General features: G+C 48.4%; 1 protein-coding gene across 1 annotated transcript in view; it reads left to right on the top strand.

The window, feature by feature from the left end:
* Positions 1-18,759, top strand: part of LOC106561826 (synaptotagmin-7) — a 74,334-nt gene that overhangs the window by 51,294 nt on the left and 4,281 nt on the right. Inside the window, exons 2-5 of the mRNA XM_014126091.2 lie at positions 8,713-8,815; positions 9,547-9,666; positions 9,818-9,965; positions 17,991-18,163. Of these exons, the coding sequence (XP_013981566.2) occupies positions 8,713-8,815; positions 9,547-9,666; positions 9,818-9,965; positions 17,991-18,163 (544 nt within the window). The remainder of the gene's footprint in view (positions 1-8,712; positions 8,816-9,546; positions 9,667-9,817; positions 9,966-17,990; positions 18,164-18,759) is intronic.

Raw genomic sequence — 18,759 nt, 5'->3', positions numbered from 1 at the left:
GAGACATCAGTCAGCCTGGAGGCATCAGTCAGCCTGGTCAGTCAGCCTGGAGGCGTCAGTCAGCCTGGTCAGTCAACCTGGAGGCATCAGTCAGTCAGCCTGGAGGCATCAGTCAGCCTGGAGGCGTCAGTCAGCCTGGTCAGTCAGCCTGGAGGCGTCAGTCAGCCTGGTCAGTCAACCTGGAGGCATCAGTCAGCCTGGAGGCATCAGTCAGCCTGGAGGCATCAGTCAGTCAGCCTGGAGGCATCAGTCAGTCAGCCTGGAGACATCAGTCAGCCTGGAGGCGTCAGTCAGCCTGGAGGCGTCAGTCAGCCTGGTCAGTCAGCCGAGAGGCGTCAGTCAGTCAGCCTGGAGGCGTCAGTCAGCCTGGTCAGTCAGCCTGGAGGCGTCAGTCAGTCAGCCTGGAGGCGTCAGTCAGCCTGGTCAGTCAGCCTGGAGGCGTCAGTCAGTCAGCCTGGAGGCGTCAGTCAGCCTGGTCAGTCAGCCTGGAGGCATCATTCAGCCTGGAGGAATCAGTCAGCCTGGAGGCGTCAGTCAGCCTGGAGGTGTCAGTCAGCCTGGAGATATCAGTCAGCCTGGAGGCGTCAGTCAGCCTGGTCAGTCAGCCTGGTCAGTCAGCCTGGAGGCGTCAGTCAGCCTGGTCAGTCAGCCTGGAGGCGTCAGTCAGCCTGGAGACATCAGTCAGCCTGGAGGTGTCAGTCAGCCTGGTCAGTCAGCCTGGAGGCGTCAGTCAGCCTGGTCAGTCAACCTGGAGGCATCAGTCAGCCTGGAGGCGTCAGTCAGCCTGGAGGCATCAGTCAGCCTGGAGGCATCAGTCAGCCTGGAGGCATCAGTCAGTCAGCCTGGAGACATCAATCAGCCTGGAGGCATCAGTCAGTCAGCCTGGAGGCATCAGTCAGCCTGGAGGCATCAGTCAGTCAGCCTGGAGGCATCAGTCAGTCAGCCTGGAGACATCAATCAGCCTGGAGGCATCAGTCAGTCAGCCTGGAGGCGTCAGTCAGCCTGGTCAGTCAGCCGAAAGGCGTCAGTCAGTCAGCCTGGAGGCGTCAGTCAGCCTGGTCAGTCAGCCTGGAGGCGTCAGTCAGTCAGCCTGGAGGCGTCAGTCAGCCTGGAGGCATCAGTCAGCCTGGAGGCGTCAGTCAGCCTGGTCAGTCAGCCTGGAGGCGTCAGTCAGCCTGGTCAGTCAGCCTGGAGGCGTCAGTCAGTCAGCCTGGAGGTGTCAGTCAGCCTGGTCAGTCAGCCTGGAGGCATCAGTCAGCCTGGAGGAATCAGTCAGCCTGGAGGCGTCAGTCAGCCTGGAGGTGTCTGTCAGCCTGGAGATATCAGTCAGCCTGGAGGCATCAGTCAGCCTGGAGGCGTCAGTCAGCCTGGAGGTGTCAGTCAGCCTGGAGGCATCAGTCAGCCTGGAGGTGTCAGTCAGCCTGGAGGCATCAGTCAGTCAGCCTGGAGGTGTCAGTCAGCCTGGAGGCGTCAGTCAGTCAGCCTGGAGGCATCAGTCAGTCAGCCTGGAGACATCAATCAGCCTGGAGGCATCAGTCAGTCAGCCTGGAGGCGTCAGTCAGCCTGGTCAGTCAGCCGAAAGGCGTCAGTCAGTCAGCCTGGAGGCGTCAGTCAGCCTGGTCAGTCAGCCTGGAGGCGTCAGTCAGTCAGCCTGGAGGCGTCAGTCAGCCTGGAGGCATCAGTCAGCCTGAAGGCGTCAGTCAGCCTGGTCAGTCAGCCTGGAGGCGTCAGTCAGCCTGGTCAGTCAGCCTGGAGGCGTCAGTCAGCCTGGAGGTGTCAGTCAGCCTGGAGGCGTCAGTCAGCCTGGAGGTGTCAGTCAGCCTGGAGACATCAGTCAGCCTGGAGGTGTCAGTCAGCCTGGTCAGTCAGCCTGGAGGCGTCAGTCAGCCTGGTCAGTCAACCTGGAGGCATCAGTCAGCCTGGAGGCGTCAGTCAGCCTGGAGGCATCAGTCAGCCTGGTCAGTCAGCCTGGAGGCATCAGTCAGCCTGGAGGTGTCAGTCAGCCTGGTCAGTCAGCCTGGAGGCGTCAGTCAGCCTGGTCAGTCAGCCTGGAGGCATCAGTCAGCCTGGAGGCGTCAGTCAGTCAGCCTGGAGGCATCAGTCAGTCAGCCTGGAGGCATCAGTCAGCCTGGAGGCGTCAGTCAGCCTGGAGACGTCAGTCAGCCTGGTCAGTCAGCCGAGAGGCGTCAGTCAGTCAGCCTGGAGGCGTCAGTCAGCCTGGTCAGTCAGCCTGGAGGCGTCAGTCAGTCAGCCTGGAGGCGTCAGTCAGCCTGGAGGCGTCAGTCAGCCTGGTCAGTCAGCCGAGAGGCGTCAGTCAGTCAGCCTGGAGGCGTCAGTCAGCCTGGTCAGTCAGCCTGGAGGCGTCAGTCAGCCTGGTCAGTCAGCCTGGAGGCGTCAGTCAGTCAGCCTGGAGGTGTCAGTCAGCCTGGTCAGTCAGCCTGGAGGCATCAGTCAGCCTGGAGGAATCAGTCAGCCTGGAGGCGTCAGTCAGCCTGGAGATGTCAGTCAGCCTGGAGATATCAGTCAGCCTGGAGGCATCAGTCAGCCTGGAGGCATCAGTCAGTCAGCCTGGAGGCATCAGTCAGCCTGGAGACATCAGTCAGCCTGGAGGCATCAGTCAGCCTGGAGGCGTCAGTCAGCCTGGAGGCATCAGTCAGCCTGGAGACGTCTGTCAGTCAGCCTGGAGGTGTCAGTCAGTCAGCCTGGAGGTGTCAGTCAGTCAGCCTGGAGACATCAGTCAGTCAGCCTGGAGGTGTCAGTCAGCCTGGAGGCATCAGTCAGCCTGGAGACATCAGTCAGCCTGGAGGCATCAGTCAGTCAGCCTGGAGGCATCAGTCAGCCTGGAGACATCAGTCAGCCTGGAGGCGTCAGTCAGCCTGGAGGACTCAGTCAGCCTGGTCAGTCAGCCTGGAGGCGTCAGTCAGTCAGCCTGGAGGCGTCAGTCAGCCTGGTCAGTCAGCCTGCAGGCATCAGTCAGCCTGGAGGCATCAGTCAGCCTGGAGATATCAGTCAGCCTGGAGGTGTCAGTCAGCCTGGAGGTGTCAGTCAGCCTGGAGACATCAGTCAGCCTGGAGGCATCAGTCAGCCTGGAGGCATCAGTCAGCCTGGAGGCATCAGTCAGTCAGCCTGGAGGCATCAGTCAGCCTGGAGGTGTCAGTCAGTCAGCCTGGAGGTGTCAGTCAGCCTGGAGATATCAGTCAGCCTGGAGGTGTCAGTCAGCCTGGAGATATCAGTCAGCCTGGAGGCATCAGTCAGCCTGGAGATATCAGTCAGCCTGGTCAGTCAGCCTGGAGGCGTCAGTCAGCCTGGTCAGTCAGCCTGGAGGCGTCAGTCAGCCTGGTCAGTCAGCCTGGAGGCATCAGTCAGCCTGGAGGCATCAGTCAGCCGGGAGGCATCAGTCAGTCAGCCTGGAGGTGTCAGTCAGCCTGGAGGCATCAGTCAGCCTGGAGGCATCAGTCAGTCAGCCTGGAGGCATCAGTCAGTCAGCCTGGAGGCATCAGTCAGCCTGGAGGCATCAGTCAGCCTGGAGACATCAGTCAGCCGGGAGGCATCAGTCAGTCAGCCTGGAGGTGTCAGTCAGCCTGGAGGCATCAGTCAGCCGGGAGGCATCAGTCAGCCAGCCTGGTCAGTCAGCCTGGAGGCGTCAGTCAGCCTGGTCAGTCAGCCTGGAGGCGTCAGTCAGCCTGGTCAGTCAGCCTGGAGGCATTAGTCAGCCTGGAGGCATCAGTCAGCCGGGAGGCATCAGTCAGTCAGCCTGGAGGTGTCAGTCAGCCTGGAGGCATCAGTCAGCCGGGAGGCATCAGTCAGTCAGCCTGGAGGCATCAGTCAGTCAGCCTGGAGGCATCAGTCAGTCAGCCTGGAGGCATCAGTCAGTCAGCCTGGAGGTGTCAGTCAGCCTGGAGGCATCAGTCAGCCTGGAGGCATCAGTCAGTCAGCCTGGAGTTGTCAGTCAGCCTGGAGGTGTCAGTCAGCCTGGAGGTGTCAGTCAGCCTGGAGGTGTCAGTCAGCCTGGAGGCATCAGTCAGTCAGCCTGGAGATATCAGTCAGCCTGGAGGCATCAGTCAGCCTGGAGGCATCAGTCAGTCAGCCTGGAGGCATCAGTCAGCCTGGACAGATGTTGTAGAGCGCGGCTGTAGGCGTCAGTCAGCCTGGTCAGATGTTGTAGAGCGCGGCTGGAGGCATCAGTCAGCCTGGACAGATGTTGTAGAGCGCGGCTGTAGGCGTCAGTCAGCCTGGTCAGATGTTGTAGAGCGCGGCTGGAGGCATCAGTCAGCCTGGACAGATGTTGTAGAGCGCGGCTGTAGGCATCAGTCAGCCTGGTCAGATGTTGTAGAGCGCGGCTGGAGGCATCAGTCAGCCTGGACAGATGTTGTAGAGCGCGGCTGTAGGCGTCAGTCAGCCTGGTCAGATGTTGTAGAGCGCGGCTGGAGGCATCAGTCAGCCTGGTCAGATGTTGTAGAGCGCGGCTGTAGGCATCAGTCAGCCTGGTCAGATGTTGTAGAGCGCGGCTGTAGGCATCAGTCAGCCTGGTCAGATGTTGTAGAGCGCGGCTGGATGCATCAGTCAGCCTGGTCAGATGTTGTAGAGCGCGGCTGGAGGCATCAGTCAGCCTGGTCAGATGGTGTAGAGCGCGGCTGGAGGCATCAGTCAGCCTGGTCAGATGTTGTAGAGCGCGGCTGGAGGCATCAGTCAGCCTGGTCAGATGTTGTAGAGCGCGGCTGTAGGCATCAGTCAGCCTGGTCAGATGGTGTAGAGCGCGGCTGGAGGCATCAGTCAGCCTGGTCAGATGTTGTAGAGCGCGGCTGTAGGCATCAGTCAGCCTGGTCAGATGCTGTAGAGCGCGGCTGGATGCATCAGTCAGCCTGGTCAGATGTTGTAGAGCGCGGCTGTAGGCATCAGTCAGCCTGGTCAGATGTTGTAGAGCGCGGCTGGAGGCATCAGTCAGCCGGGTCAGATGTTGTAGAGCGCGGCTGTAGGCATCAGTCAGCCTGGACAGATGTTGTAGAGCGCGGCTGGAGGCGTAGCTCCTTGTGTGCACCATCAGCACACCGATCTTCCATTAACCTGTACACCTGAGAATGCATCATGACTGCCTCTTGGATGACGCATGAAGGAGAATGAATCGCTGAAGACTCTCCCTCTCTATCGATAGAGGAGGAGGAGGAGGAGGAGGAGGAGGAGGAAGAGGAGGAGGAGGAGGAGGAAGAGGAGGAGGAGGAAGAGGAGGAGGAGGAAAAGGAGGAGGAGGAGGAGGAAGAGGAGGAGGAAAAGGAGAAAGGAGCAGCTAGAGTCTCTCCCCATGAATTCATTCATTCATTCTCAGACCCGAGGTTTCACAAAGTATTTTCCTCACCTCTCCTCCTCTCCTCCTACCCTCCTCTCTCTGGTTCTCTCACTGGTCCAAGTGCCTGTCTGCTTGTTTGTCCGTCTGCCTGTCTGTCTCTCTGTCTGCTTGTTTGTCCGTCTGCCTGTCTGTCTCTCTGTCTGCTTGTTTGTCCATCTGCCTGTCTGTCTCTCTGTCTGCTTGTCTGTCCGTCTGCCTCTATGTCAGTATTTTTGAGACCTACTTCTGTCTGTGTCTTCAACAAATTACACAAAACCTACAGTTCAATACACCTTTAAATGAACATCCTCAGAATTGTAGGTAGACAGAATTCTGGACAGACAGACAGACCGTTTTTGGGGTCGTTGCTTGTGTCCTTCCTGTCCCAAGGCATTGCCCTCACTCTCTGAGAGGTACCAGAGTGACACCTGTGTACATATGATATATGGTATATGGTATATGGTATATGATATATGGTATATGTATGGTATATGATATATGGTATATGGTATATGATATATGGTATATGATATATGATATATGGTATATGGTATATGGTATATGATATATGGTATATGTATGGTATATGATATATGGTATATGGTATATGATATATGGTATATGGTATATGGTATATGATATATGGTATATATATGGTATATGGTATATGGTATATGATATATGGTATATGTATGATATATGGTATATGGTATATGATATATGGTATATGGTATATGATATATGGTATATGGTATATGATATATGGTATATGATATATGATATATGGTATATGGTATATGATATATGCTCGTCACCAATGTCAGATCTGGGGTGCGTTCAGTTCGATCCAACTTTTGGTTCGTTGTGTGACGGTTTGTACTCAACGACCCGTTTCCCCAAAACCAGTGCGTACCGTTCTACAACAGCCTTTGTGGTACGTGATCGATATGGAGGTGAATGTTTTAAATGACCTGTGCATCACTCAGCATACTCAATCTCCCTCTGGGCCACTATAATCACACCGTCATTCAACTGGTCGTTCAGGACAGTACCGTTTTCATTTAATTAAAACTGTTGCACGCTGTTCTGTTGTGCTGAACGCGCCTCTGTGCTATGATCCCGCCTCCTCAAGCCCCACCTTTAGAGTGTTATACTTCCTGGGTCTGGACCAATCATATGTCAGTATTAAAACGGATCTAAGTACTCCATTGATACGCAGTTGGTATCATTCCATTATTAATTTCTCCGTCTTCTGTAACACTCTAAATGTGTGATTCCGTTTGATTTACGATTCTCCTTTCCTGTCATTTTGTGTTTTATATGAAATTATGTTTGTGTATGCTCTCTCTCTCTCTCTCTCTCTCTCTGCGTTTATCTCTCTCTCTCTCTCTCATTGCATCTCTCTCTGTATCTCTCTCTCTCTCTGTATCTCTCTCTCTCTCTGTATCTCTCTCTCTCTCTGTATCTCTCTCTCTGTATCTCTCTCTCTCTCTGTATCTCTCTCTGTATCTCTCTCTGTATCTCTCTCTGTATCTCTCTCTGTATCTCTCTCTGTATCTCTCTCTGTTTCTCTCCCTCTCTCTGTATCTCTCTCTGTATCTCTCTCTCTCTCTCTCTCTCTCTCTCTCTCTCTCGCCCTCTCTCTGTATCTCTCTCTGTATCTCTCTCTGTTTCTCTCCCTCTCTCTGTATCTCTCTCTGTATCTCTCCCTCTCTGTCTTTCGATTGCTCTCTCTCGCTCTCTGTTTATCTTTCTTTCTCTCTCTCTCTCTCTCTCTCTCTCTCTCTCTAAATAGCTCTTGTTCTTGGTCTCTGTTTCTTTCTGTGACTAATATTATCTCTGTTTTGCTCTTTCTCTTTCTCCCTCTTGTAGCCTCTTCTTTCCTCCTGACTTCTTCCTTTCTTTATTCCTATCAGACAAAACTAAGCCTTTTCTGCTTTCCAGGCTTTCCTTCATTTTCCTTTCTCCTTTCTTTCTTGCAGCTCAGTTCTTCTCCAATGTGCTGCTGTTTGTTGACATGTCACTCCTAGTTTTTGTTTGTTGGTTCTGTAACCTTTAACCTTACTTTGTTCATGCTATTAATGCTGTCGATTCTCTTCTAATACAGATTAATGTTTATCTGGTTTATACTTTTATTCTTTCTTTCTTTCTTTCTTCGTACCTCCCGTCTGTCTTCTCTGCAGCTTCTATCATTTCTGTCTGCTCTCTATTATGCCCTCATTTTCTCTCTCTCTCTCTCTCTCTCTCTCTCTCTGTCTCTCTCTCTAACTCTCTCTCTGTCTCTCTCTCTCTCTCTCTCTTCATCCCCCTCCTCTCCTCCTCTCTCTCTCTCTCTCTCTCTCTCTCTCTCTCTCTCTTTCTCTCTCTCCCTCTCCCCCTCCTCTCTCTCTTCATCCCTCTCTCCTCCCCCTCCTCTCTCTCTCTCTCTTCATCCCCCTCCCTCATCTCTCTCTCTCTCTCTCTCTCTCTCTCTCTCTCTCTCTCTCTCTCTCTCTCTCTCTCTCTCTCTCTCTCTCTCTCTCTCGTGTTGCCTAACAGTGTATGGTTGTCATCACTCTCAATGTGCCTTGATCAGTCTTGACCAGTCGGTCTACTATGGAGTTCTGTGTACAGTCTAACATGGCATAAACCGGGCTCTCTCACTGGCCCCTCCTCTCTCTCTCTTTCTCTCATTCTTTCTCTCCCCCAATCTCCTATCCTGTTGTGTACATTTGTTTGAAACGTTTTTATATTTATTTTTCTGCCGTTGTCTGGTGATATTTTATAATGATATTCTTTAAGGTTTTTGACCCAGAATGTGTTGCAACTGAAGGGTGTTGATTTGCAGTAGAAGCCCTGCTCTAAGTGAGAGTTTACACTGCAGATACTGCCTTGGCAGTACCCTACATTCTCTCTCTTTTGTTAACGCACACACACACACACTTACTGTACAATGTCATCTGGTCCTGTACAAGTCTGTACATGTCTGTCTATGTTACTTTACATGTCTTTCTTTGTTACTATACATGTCTGTCTCCTTTGTGTGTATTGAGGGTTAGGGGGTTTCACCATTAAACTAAGTTGCATGGTTATGCTTTGTAGGAGCTAACGTCTCTGCTAACGAGGATGCTTTGTAGGAGCTAACGTCTCTGTGTATCCCAGACAGTAACAATCTTAAAAAGCAGACAGGGCTCTTACATTAAATATTCAGAATTGACACACCCTGGGCCTGAATCCATCCCTGGGCCTGTGTGTTTTAGAAGTCACCTCGTACCTGAACCTCTCTCTCTCTCTCTCTCTCTCTCTCTCTCTCTCTCTCTGTGGAGTCTGGTCTAGCTGCAGTCAGACACCCACTGCCTGCCTGGCTCCTGCCCTCAGCCCTGTGGTCACCCTGTCCTCTCTCTCTACAGGGGCGTGGGCAACAAGCCATGCAACAGTCCCAAGGGCCATCGCCCCGACGGACACTCCTCAGTCACCGATCTGGCCAACTCACTCACCGGAGACATGGTCATGGTAAGACAACATTTGTTGTAAGTTGGATAAACGAACCATGTAGTGACTAAGGTGCTATTTGGATCACAGCCCTGATGACTTGCTCCTGTTTCCTCTGTGTTATACTGTATCTCTATCTGACATAGGAGAACTGATGACCTGCTAATGTGTTCTCACTGTTAATGCCTGCCAACCTGACACAGAGAGAGGGAAAGGGAGAGAGAGGGAAAGAGAGAGAGAGAGAGAGGGAGAAGGAGAGGGAGAAGGAGAGGGGGAGAGAAAGAGAGATGGAGAAGGGGAGAGAAAGATGGAGAGGGGAGAGAAAGAGAGAGATGGAGGGGGAGAGAAAGAGAGAGATGGAGGGGGAGAGAGCCTCCCCATCAACTCCACTCTCCACTCCCGCTGTCTATAGTCATCAAAGGGCTGTGTGTCTGGGAGGGCGGTGTGTGTGTGTGTGTGTGTGTGTGTGTGTGTGTGTGTGTGTGTGTGTGTGTGTGTGTGTGTGTGTGTGTGTGTGTGTGTGTGTCTCTGTGTGTGTGTCTGTGTGTGTGTCTGTCTGTCTGTCTGTCTGTCTGTCTGTCTGTCTACACACGTGCCTGAGTATATAGTTGAATCCTAAAAACCTTTCTCTCCCTGCGCCTGGTGTAAAATCCTCCATGATTTTACTATCACGTTCTTTTTTTAATATGTCTGTTAAATTGTAAAAAAAAAAATAATAATCTAAATTCCCCCACTCCCACCCTCCCCATCAGCTGTCCCCGGGATCAGAGGACGACGATGGTGAAGGTGCTGTCAGTGAGAAGCTGGGACGGATCCAGTTCTCTGTTGGTTACAGCTTCCAGGATTCCACTCTGACTGTCAAGATCCTCAAGGTATCAGTGGGCTCTATGTGTCTCAGTTTGATTCCTGCTGAGGACACTTATGCGAAAAAAATGTTATGCCAAAATTATAAGTTGGATAAAAAGTGACTGGTAAATGGCATATATTGTTACAATTATTATTATTATTATTATTATTATGAAGGGCCAGGAGCTACCAGCCAAGGACTTCTCTGGGACCTCTGACCCCTTTGTCAAGATCTACCTGCTGCCTGACAAGAAGCACAAGCTGGAGACCAAGATCAAGAGGAAGAACCTAAACCCTCACTGGAACGAGACCTTCCTGTTCGAAGGTACATGGGGATTTAAATGCTCTTCTCAATGCTCTTCTCAATGCTCTTCTCAATGCTCTCCTCAATGCTCTCCTCAATGCTCTTCTCAATGCTCTTCTCAGTGCTCTTCTCAATGCTCTTCTCAATGCTCTTCTCAATGCTTTCATCAGTGCTCTTCTCAATGCTCTTCTCAATGCTCTTCTCAGTGCTCTTCTCAATGCTCTCCTCAGTGCTCTTCTCAATGCTCTTCTCAATGCTCTCCTCAGTGCTCTCCTCAGTGCTCTTCTCAATGCTCTCCTCAGTGCTCTCCTCAGTGCTCTCCTCAGTGCTCTCCTCAGTGCTCTTCTCAATGCTCTCCTCAATGCTCTTCTCAGTGCTCTCCTCAATGCTCTCCTCAGTGCTCTTCTCAATGCTCTTCTCAATGCTCTCCTCAGTGCTCTTCTCAATGCTCTCCTCAGTGCTCTCCTCAGTGCTCTCCTCAATGCTCTTCTCAGTGCTCTTCTCAATGCTCTTCTCAGTGCTCTCCTCAATGCTCTCCTCAGTGCTCTCCTCAGTGCTCTTCTCAATGCTCTCCTCAATGCTCTCCTCAGTGCTCTCCTCAATGCTCTTCTCAGTGCTCTCCTCAATGCTCTTCTCAATGCTCTTCTCAATGCTCTCCTCAATGCTCTCCTCAGTGCTCTCCTCAGTGCTCTCCTCAGTGCTCTTCTCAGTGCTCTCCTCAGTGCTCTCCTCAGTGCTCTCCTCAGTGCTCTCCTCAGTGCTCTCCTCAATGCTCTTCTCAGTGCTCTTCTCAATGCTCTCCTCAGTGCTCTCCTCAATGCTCTCCTCAGTGCTCTTCTCAATGCTCTTCTCAATGCTCTTCTCAGTGCTCTCCTCAATGCTCTCCTCAATGCTCTTCTCAATGCTCTTCTCAGTGCTCTCCTCAGTGCTCTCCTCAGTGCTCTCCTCAATGCTCTCCTCAGTGCTCTCCTCAGTGCTCTTCTCAATGCTCTTCTCAATGCTCTTCTCAGTGCTCTCCTCAGTGCTCTCCTCAGTGCTCTCCTCAGTGCTCTCCTCAGTGCTCTTCTCAATGCTCTCCTCAATGCTCTCCTCAGTGCTCTCCTCAGTGCTCTTCTCAATGCTCTTCTCAGTGCTCTTCTCAATGCTCTCCTCAGTGCTCTCCTCAATGCTCTCCTCAGTGCTCTTCTCAATGCTCTTCTCAATGCTCTTCTCAATGCTCTCCTCAATGCTCTCCTCAATGCTCTTCTCAGTGCTCTTCTCAATGCTCTTCTCAGTGCTCTCCTCAATGCTCTCCTCAATGCTCTCCTCAATGCTCTCCTCAGTGCTCTTCTCAATGCTCTCCTCAGTGCTCTTCTCAATGCTCTTCTCAGTGCTCTTCTCAGTGCTCTCCTCAGTGCTCTTCTCAATGCTCTTCTCAGTGTATTTGTTTTATTTTATGAAGTGTACACTCATCCGGCAGAAGAAGTCATTGTCACATGGGTTGAAATGAATTAAGGTTGAGGGTTAGGTTAAGGTTAGGTTTAGGAACAAGTGATAGGTTAAGGTTGGGGTTAGGTTTAGGAATGAGGGTTAGGTTAAGGTTAGGAACAAAGGTTAAGGTTAGGAACAAGTGATAGGTTAAGGTTGGGGTTAGGTTTAGGAATGAGGGTTAGGTTAAGGTTAGGAACAAAGGTTAAGGTTAGGAACAAGTGATAGGTTAAGGTTAAGGTTAGGTTTAGGAACAAGTGATAGGTTAAGGTTAGGGTTAGGTTTAGGAATGAGGGTTAGCCTAAGGTTAGGTTTAGGAACAAAGATTAAGGTTAGGTTTAGGGACATGTGTTAGGTTAAGGTTAGGTTTACAAACTAGGGTTAGGTTAAGGTTGGGTTAAAGTTAGGTTTAGGAATGAGGGTAAGGTTAGGATTAGGGTTAGATCTAGGAACGAGGGTAAGGTTAAGGTAAGGGTTATGATGGCACCAACAGAAATGGTCGCCCTGTCACTAGCTCCTAGCCAACTTGCCAATATTTAGATTAGGGTTAGGTTTAGGAACGAGGTTAAGGCTAAGGTTAGGTTTAGGATCAAAGGTTAAGGTTAGGTTAGGTTTAGGGACATGTGTTAGGTTAAGGTTAGGTTTACCAACTAGGGTTAGGTTAAGGTTGGGTTAAAGTTAGGTTTATGTTACGCACACCTCTAGAAAGAGGGAACGCAACACCCTACTACAACTTAACTCTCCGTGTTGTGAAAGAGGTATGGAAGTGTAGGTGTGAGTAAGGATGACACAAAGGCAGAGAATACCGTTTACTGGGAATTTATTCCTTCAAGCGGTAAGTTTGGGGAAAAGGGGCTGGACGGAACCAAAGCAAAGAAAGTAAATATCAAAACCCCCTCTCCTACCTTACCTGCCTACCCACTACTTACCTAACTTAGCACCACCTGGTGCCCTAACCAAAATACAGGGGGTGGTCCGCCCAGGTCTTTCCTAGTGTGCATAGACAGTAAACTACTACGGGTATATGTATGCCCGCGGGCCTCTTGCCTAAACACTCCCTAGGTGCCTTCCCCTTCCCCCCTGGGAACAAATGAAACAGAATAACACAAATGTACAAACTACTTCACAACAAAACCTGAGAAAACACTAACCCAGGACATTCAAGAAAACTCTGAGCACTAAACACAGAACATAACAAGCTTACTCAGCAACAACTAACTAAGTATATACCCAATTCTCTTTCTGAGAAACAACCAACATATATAACCCTCTGCCATCAACCTCCTCTCTAAGCAAAAATCTCTGTGTCTCTCTCTTTTCCCTGAGCAACAGCACACTGGCTTATATTGGGGTTGTTAATTGAGACAGCTGCATCCTGACGAGGGGGCGGGGTCAGCTCTCCAATCAGCAATGGGGCCGACCAATCAGCTGCTTGGAGAACTTCAGGAAGCCATTACCTGAAACACACTCACAAATATACAAACTACAACACAGAAACTGGAGAACGTAACAGGGTAAGGTTAAGGGTAAGGTTAAGATTAGGGTTAGGTCTAGGAACGAGGTTAAGGCTAAGGTTAGGTTTAGGAACAAAGGTTAGGTTTAGGAACAAAGGTTAAGGTTAGGTTAAGGTTAGGTTTACAAACTAGAGTTAGGTTAAGGTTGGGTTAAAGTTAGGTTTAGGAATGAGGGTAAGGTTAGGATTAGGGTTAGCTATAGGAACGAGGGTAAGGTTAAGGTGAGGGTTATGATGGCACCAACAGAAATGGTCGCCCTGTCACTAGCTCCTAGCCAACTTGCCAATATTTACATTTTTAGTGTGTTATTTCTGTAATTATTTGCTTAGAACGTTTCTCTCATTATTGCCTACATCCACTTCGGAGTGTATTACTCATTAATGGTACTGTGACACTGTAGTTTGGATAGGCAATCACTTGAAAAACTACAAACCACTTCCTGTTTGGATTTTGTGTGTGGTACTGTAACATACTCTGTTTCACGGAAACATGGCTCTCTCAGGATATACTGTCTGAGTCCTTACAGCCAGCTGGGTTCTCAGTTCATATCGCAGACAGGAATAAATATCTCTCAGGGAAGAAGGGTGTGGGGTGTATGTTTCATGATTAACTACTCATGGTGTGATTGTGATAACATACAGGAACACCCGACCTAGAATACCTCACAATCAAATGCCGACCGTATTACCTCCCGAGAGAATTATCTTCAGTTATAGTCACAGCCGTGTATATTCCCCCCTCAAGCCGATACCATGACGGCCCTCAAAGAACTACACTGGACTTTATGCAAACTGGAAACCACATATCCTGAGGCTGCATTTATTGTAGTTGGTGATTTTAACAAAGCAAATTTGAGATAAACGCTACCGAAGTTCTGTCAACATATTGACTCTAGTACTCGTGCTGCTAAAACACTCGACCACTGCTACTCCAACTTCCGGGATGCATACAAGGTCCTCCTCCCTCGCCCTCCCTTCGGCAAATCTGACCATGACTCCATTTTGCTCCTCTCTTCGTATAGGCAGATACTCAAACAGGAAGTAACCTGTGCTAAGGACTATTCAACGCTGGTCTGACCTATTGGAATCCACGCTTCGAGATTGTTTTGATCACGCGGACTGGGATATGTTCCGGCGTAGCCTCCGAGAATAACAATGACGAATACACGGATACGGTGACTGAGTGCATCAGGAAGTGTATAGGAGATGTTGTTCCCACTGTGACTATTAAAACCTACCCTAACCAGAAACCGTGGATAGATGGTAGCATTTGCGCAAAACTGAACGCGCGAACCACTGCATTTCACCATGGCAGGGTGACTGGGAATATGGCCGAATACAAACAGTGTAGTTATTCCCTCCGTAAGGCAATCAAGCAGGTAAAATGTCAGTATAGGGACAAAGTAGAGTCGTAATTCAACGGCTCAGACACAAGACGTATTTGGCATGGTCTGCAGACAATCACGGACTACAAAAGGAAAATCAGCCACGACACCGACGTCTTGCTTCCGGACAAGCTAAACACCTTCTTCGCCCGCTTTGAGAATAACACAGCCAACGTGAGTAAGACATTTAAGCGTGTTAACCCTCGCAAGGCTGCCGGCCCTGACGGCATCCATTGCCGCCTCCTCAAAGCATGTGCAGACCAGCTGGCTGGTGTGTTTACGGACATATTCAATCTCTCCCTATCCTAGTCTGCTGTCCTCACATGCTTCAAGATGGTCATCATTGTTCTTCCTGTACCCAAGAAGGCAAACTAAATGACTATCGCCCCGTAGCACTCACTTCTGTCATCATGAAGTGCTTTGAGAGGGTAGTCAAGGATCATATCACCTCTAACTTACATGTCACCCTAGACCCACTTCAGTTTTCTTACTGCCCCAATAGATCCACAGACAATACAATCGCAATCACACTGCCCTTTCCCATCTGGACAAGAGGGATACTTATGTAAGAATGCTGTTCTTTGACTGTAGCTCAGCCTTCAACACCATAATACCCTCCAAGCTCATCATTAAGCTGGAGGCCCTGGGTCTGAACCCCACCCTGTGCAACTGGGTCCTGGACGAAGAAACGGGAAGTATCCTTGGTAAGGACTGTTTCACATAGGTCTGACCAACCGGAATCTATGCTTCAAGATTATAATCATTTATTGTATTTTTACCCCTTTTTTCGTGACATCCAATTGGTAGTTACAGTCTTGTCCCATCGCTGCAACTCCCCTACGGACTCGGGAGAGGCGAAGGTCGAGAGTCATACTTCCTCTGAAACAAGATCTTCAGTTTCTTGGGAATTTCTGGCATGGAATAGCCTTCATTTCTCAGAACAAGAATAGACTGACGAGTTTCCGAAGAAAGTTATTTGTTTCTGGCCATTTTGAGCCTGTAATCTAATCCACAAATGCTGATGCTCCAGATACTCAACTAGTCTAAAGAAGGCCAGTATTATTGCTTCTTTAATTAGGACAACAATTTTCAGCTGTGCTAACATAATTGCAGATGGGTTTTCTAATGGTAAATTGGCATTTTAAAATGATAAACTTGGATTAGCTAACACAACGTGCTATTGGAACACAGGAGTGATGGTTGCTGATAATGGGCCTCTGTACGCCTATGTAGATATTCCATTAAAAATCTGCCGTTTCATTTACAATATTGTATTTCTGATCAATTTTATGTTATTTTATTGGACAAAAAAATAGATTTTCTAAAAAGTAAGGGCATTTCTAAATGACCCCAAACTGTTGAATGGTAGTGTATATTTTTAAGGTTTAGGAATGAGGGTTAGGTTAAGGTGAGGGTAATGGTTAGGGTTAGGTTAAGGTTAGGTTAAGGTTAGGGTAATGGTTAGGGTTAGGTTAAGGTTAGGGTAATGGTTAGGGTTAGGTTGAGGTTAGGGTAATGGTTAGGGTTAGCCACTAGGGTTAGGTTAAGGTTAGGGTAATGGTTAGGTTAGGAATGAGGGTTAGGTTAAGGTGAGGGTAATGGTTAGGGTTAGGTTAAGGTTAGGTTAAGGTTAGGGTAATGGTTATGGTTAGGTTAAGGTGAGGGTAATGGTTAGGGTTAGCCACTAGGGTTAGGTTGAGGTTAGGGTAATGGTTAGGGTTAGCCACTAGGGTTAGGTTAAGGTGAGGGTAATGGTTAGGGTTAGGTTAAGGTTAGGGTAATGGTTAGGGTTAGGAATGAGGGTTAGGTTGAGGTTAGGGTAATGGTTAGGGTTAGCCACTAGGGTTAGGTTAAGGTGAGGGTAATGGTTAGGGTTAGGAATGAGGGTTAGGCTAAGGTTAGGTTTAGGAATGAGGACTAGCTTAAGGTTAGGGTTAGGTTTATGAACAAAAGTTAGGGTTAGGAATGAGGGTTAGGTTATGGTTAGGGTTAAGGTTAGGATTGAGGGTTAGGTTAAGGTTAGGGTTAGGTTTAGGAATGAGGGTTAGGATTAAGGTTAAGCCTAGGAACGACGGTTAGGTTAAGGTTAGGTTTAGGAATGAGGGTTAGGTTAAGGTTAGGTACAGGATCGAGGGTTAAGGTTAGGTTTAGGAACGAGGGTTAGATTAAGGTTAGGGTTAGGTTAAGTTTAGGTTTAAGGTTAGGTTTAGGAACAAGGGTTGGGTTAAGGTTAGGTTTAGGAACAAAGGTTAAAGTTAGATTTAGGAACAAGGTTAAAGCTTCAATATGTAACTTTTTAGGCGACCCGACCAAATTCACATAGAAATGTGAGTTATAGATCTGTCATTCTCATTGAAAGACAGTCTAAGAAGCAGTAGATCTGTTCTATGTGTTATAGATCTGCCATTCTCTTTGAAAGCCAGTCTAAGAAGTGGTAGATCTGTTCTATTTGCGCTATTTCTATGCTTCCCATTCTTATGTTTAGATTTTGCATCTTTAACTTTCAGTTTTGTACACCAGCTTCAAACAGCTAAAAATACAATATTTTTGATTATGATCAAGCTTTGATAATATATTTCACAGCGGTTTAGATGGTACAATGATACTTTGTATCATATACCATATACTTCCTTGTTTTGTCACATGAACTGAAATTAGGCAAACTAATAGAATTATAACAACCAGGAAATGGTGGAGCAATTTCTGCATAGTGCAGCTTTAATTTTAGGGTTAAGGTTTTGGAACGAGGGTTAGGTTAAGGTTAGGTATCGTTTCAGTATAGGGTTAGGGTTATAGGGTGTGTGTGTGTGTGTGTGTGTGTGTGTGTGTGTGTGTGTGTGTGTGTGTCCCCGTGGGACGGTTGAGCTAACTTGCGCTAATGTGATTAGCATGACGTTTTAAGTAACAAACAAAAAAAAAGTACAAAAAATTAAATTAAATAAATAAAGTACAAAAAAAAATAAGAAATCTATAAAAATGTATGAAATGAAATGTTTGCATTCACAACTGTAAGTCGCTCTGGATAAGCGCGTCTGCTAAATGACTAAAATGTAAATGTTAATGAAAATTTCCCAGGACATAGACATATCTGATATGGGCAGATAGCTTAAATTCCTTTTAATCTAATCCAATTTATAGTAGCTATTACAGTGAAATAATACGTGATATTGTTTGAGGAGATTGCAGTTATGTACTTGAAAATGTATAAATAAACCAATTAGGCACATTTGGGCAGACTTTATAAAACATTTTGAACAGTAATGCAATGGTTAATTGGATCAGTCTCCAACTTTGCATATACACTGCTGCCATCTAGTGGCCAAAATCTAAAGTGTGCCTAAACTGCAATAATACATTGTGGCCTTTCTCTTGCATTTCAAAGATGAAATTATTTCTTTGTATTATCTTTTACCAGATCGAATGTGTTATATTCTCCTTCATTAATTTCACATTTCCACAATCTTCAAAGAGTTTCCTTTCAAATGGTATCAAGAATATGCACATCCTTACTGCAGGTCCTGAGCTACAGGCAGGTAGATTTGGGAAAGTAATTTTAGGCGAAAATTGAAAAAAAGTGTCTGATCCTTTTTAACCTTTTTTCTCTGTGTCTGTTTTGCTCTCTCTCCCCCTCCCCTCTCCCTCCCTCCCTCTCTCCCTTTCTCCCCCCTACCCTCCCTCCAGGTTTCCCATACGAGAAAGTGAGGGAGAGGACTCTGTACCTGCAGGTGTTAGACTTTGACCGATTCAGTCGTAACGATCCCATCGGGGAGGTTTCCATCCCTCTCAACAAGCTCAGTGACCTGGGACACATGCAGACCTTCTGGAAGGAACTCAAACCCTGCATGGACGGAGCTGTAAGGCTGGAGAGGGGGAGGGGGTGAGGAGGAGGGGAGGACAGGGGAGGAGGTGAGGATAGGGGAAGAGGAGGGGAAGATAGGAGGAGGGGAAGATAGGGGAGGAGGAGGGGAAGATAGGGGAGGAGGAGGGGAAGATAGGGGAGGAGGGGAGGAGGACAGGGGAGGAGGAGGGGAAGATAGGGGAGGAGGAGGGGAAGATAGGAGGAGGGGAAGATAGTGGAAGAGGAGGGGAAGATAGGAGGAGGGGAAGATAGGGGAGGAGAAGGGGAAGATAGGGGAGGAGGAGGGGAGGACAGGGGAGGAGGAGGGGGAAGAAGGAACTCAAACCCTGCATGGATGGAACTGTAAGTAGGGGGTGAACATTTCAGGTAACTTTCCTAAAATGTTCAGGTTTTGCAGAAATCCAGGTTGGATGTTGGAAAATTCCAAGAATCAGAGGGGAATAAGAAGGAAATCTGTAATCCTCCAGCCAGGACTTTTGGAAAAACTTAGAATTTTGGTAAAATTACTAGAATTTTGCAACCTCAGGTGGTCTTTCTCCATTCTCCATTTAACATATTTTTTAAACTTAAATATTTTTCCTGGAAACCTCC

The sequence above is a fragment of the Salmo salar genome, chromosome ssa10 (genome assembly GCF_905237065.1).
Source record: "Salmo salar chromosome ssa10, Ssal_v3.1, whole genome shotgun sequence".
Classification (NCBI taxonomy): Eukaryota; Metazoa; Chordata; class Actinopteri; order Salmoniformes; family Salmonidae; genus Salmo; species Salmo salar.
This window is presented reverse-complemented; position numbering and strand designations above follow the sequence as displayed.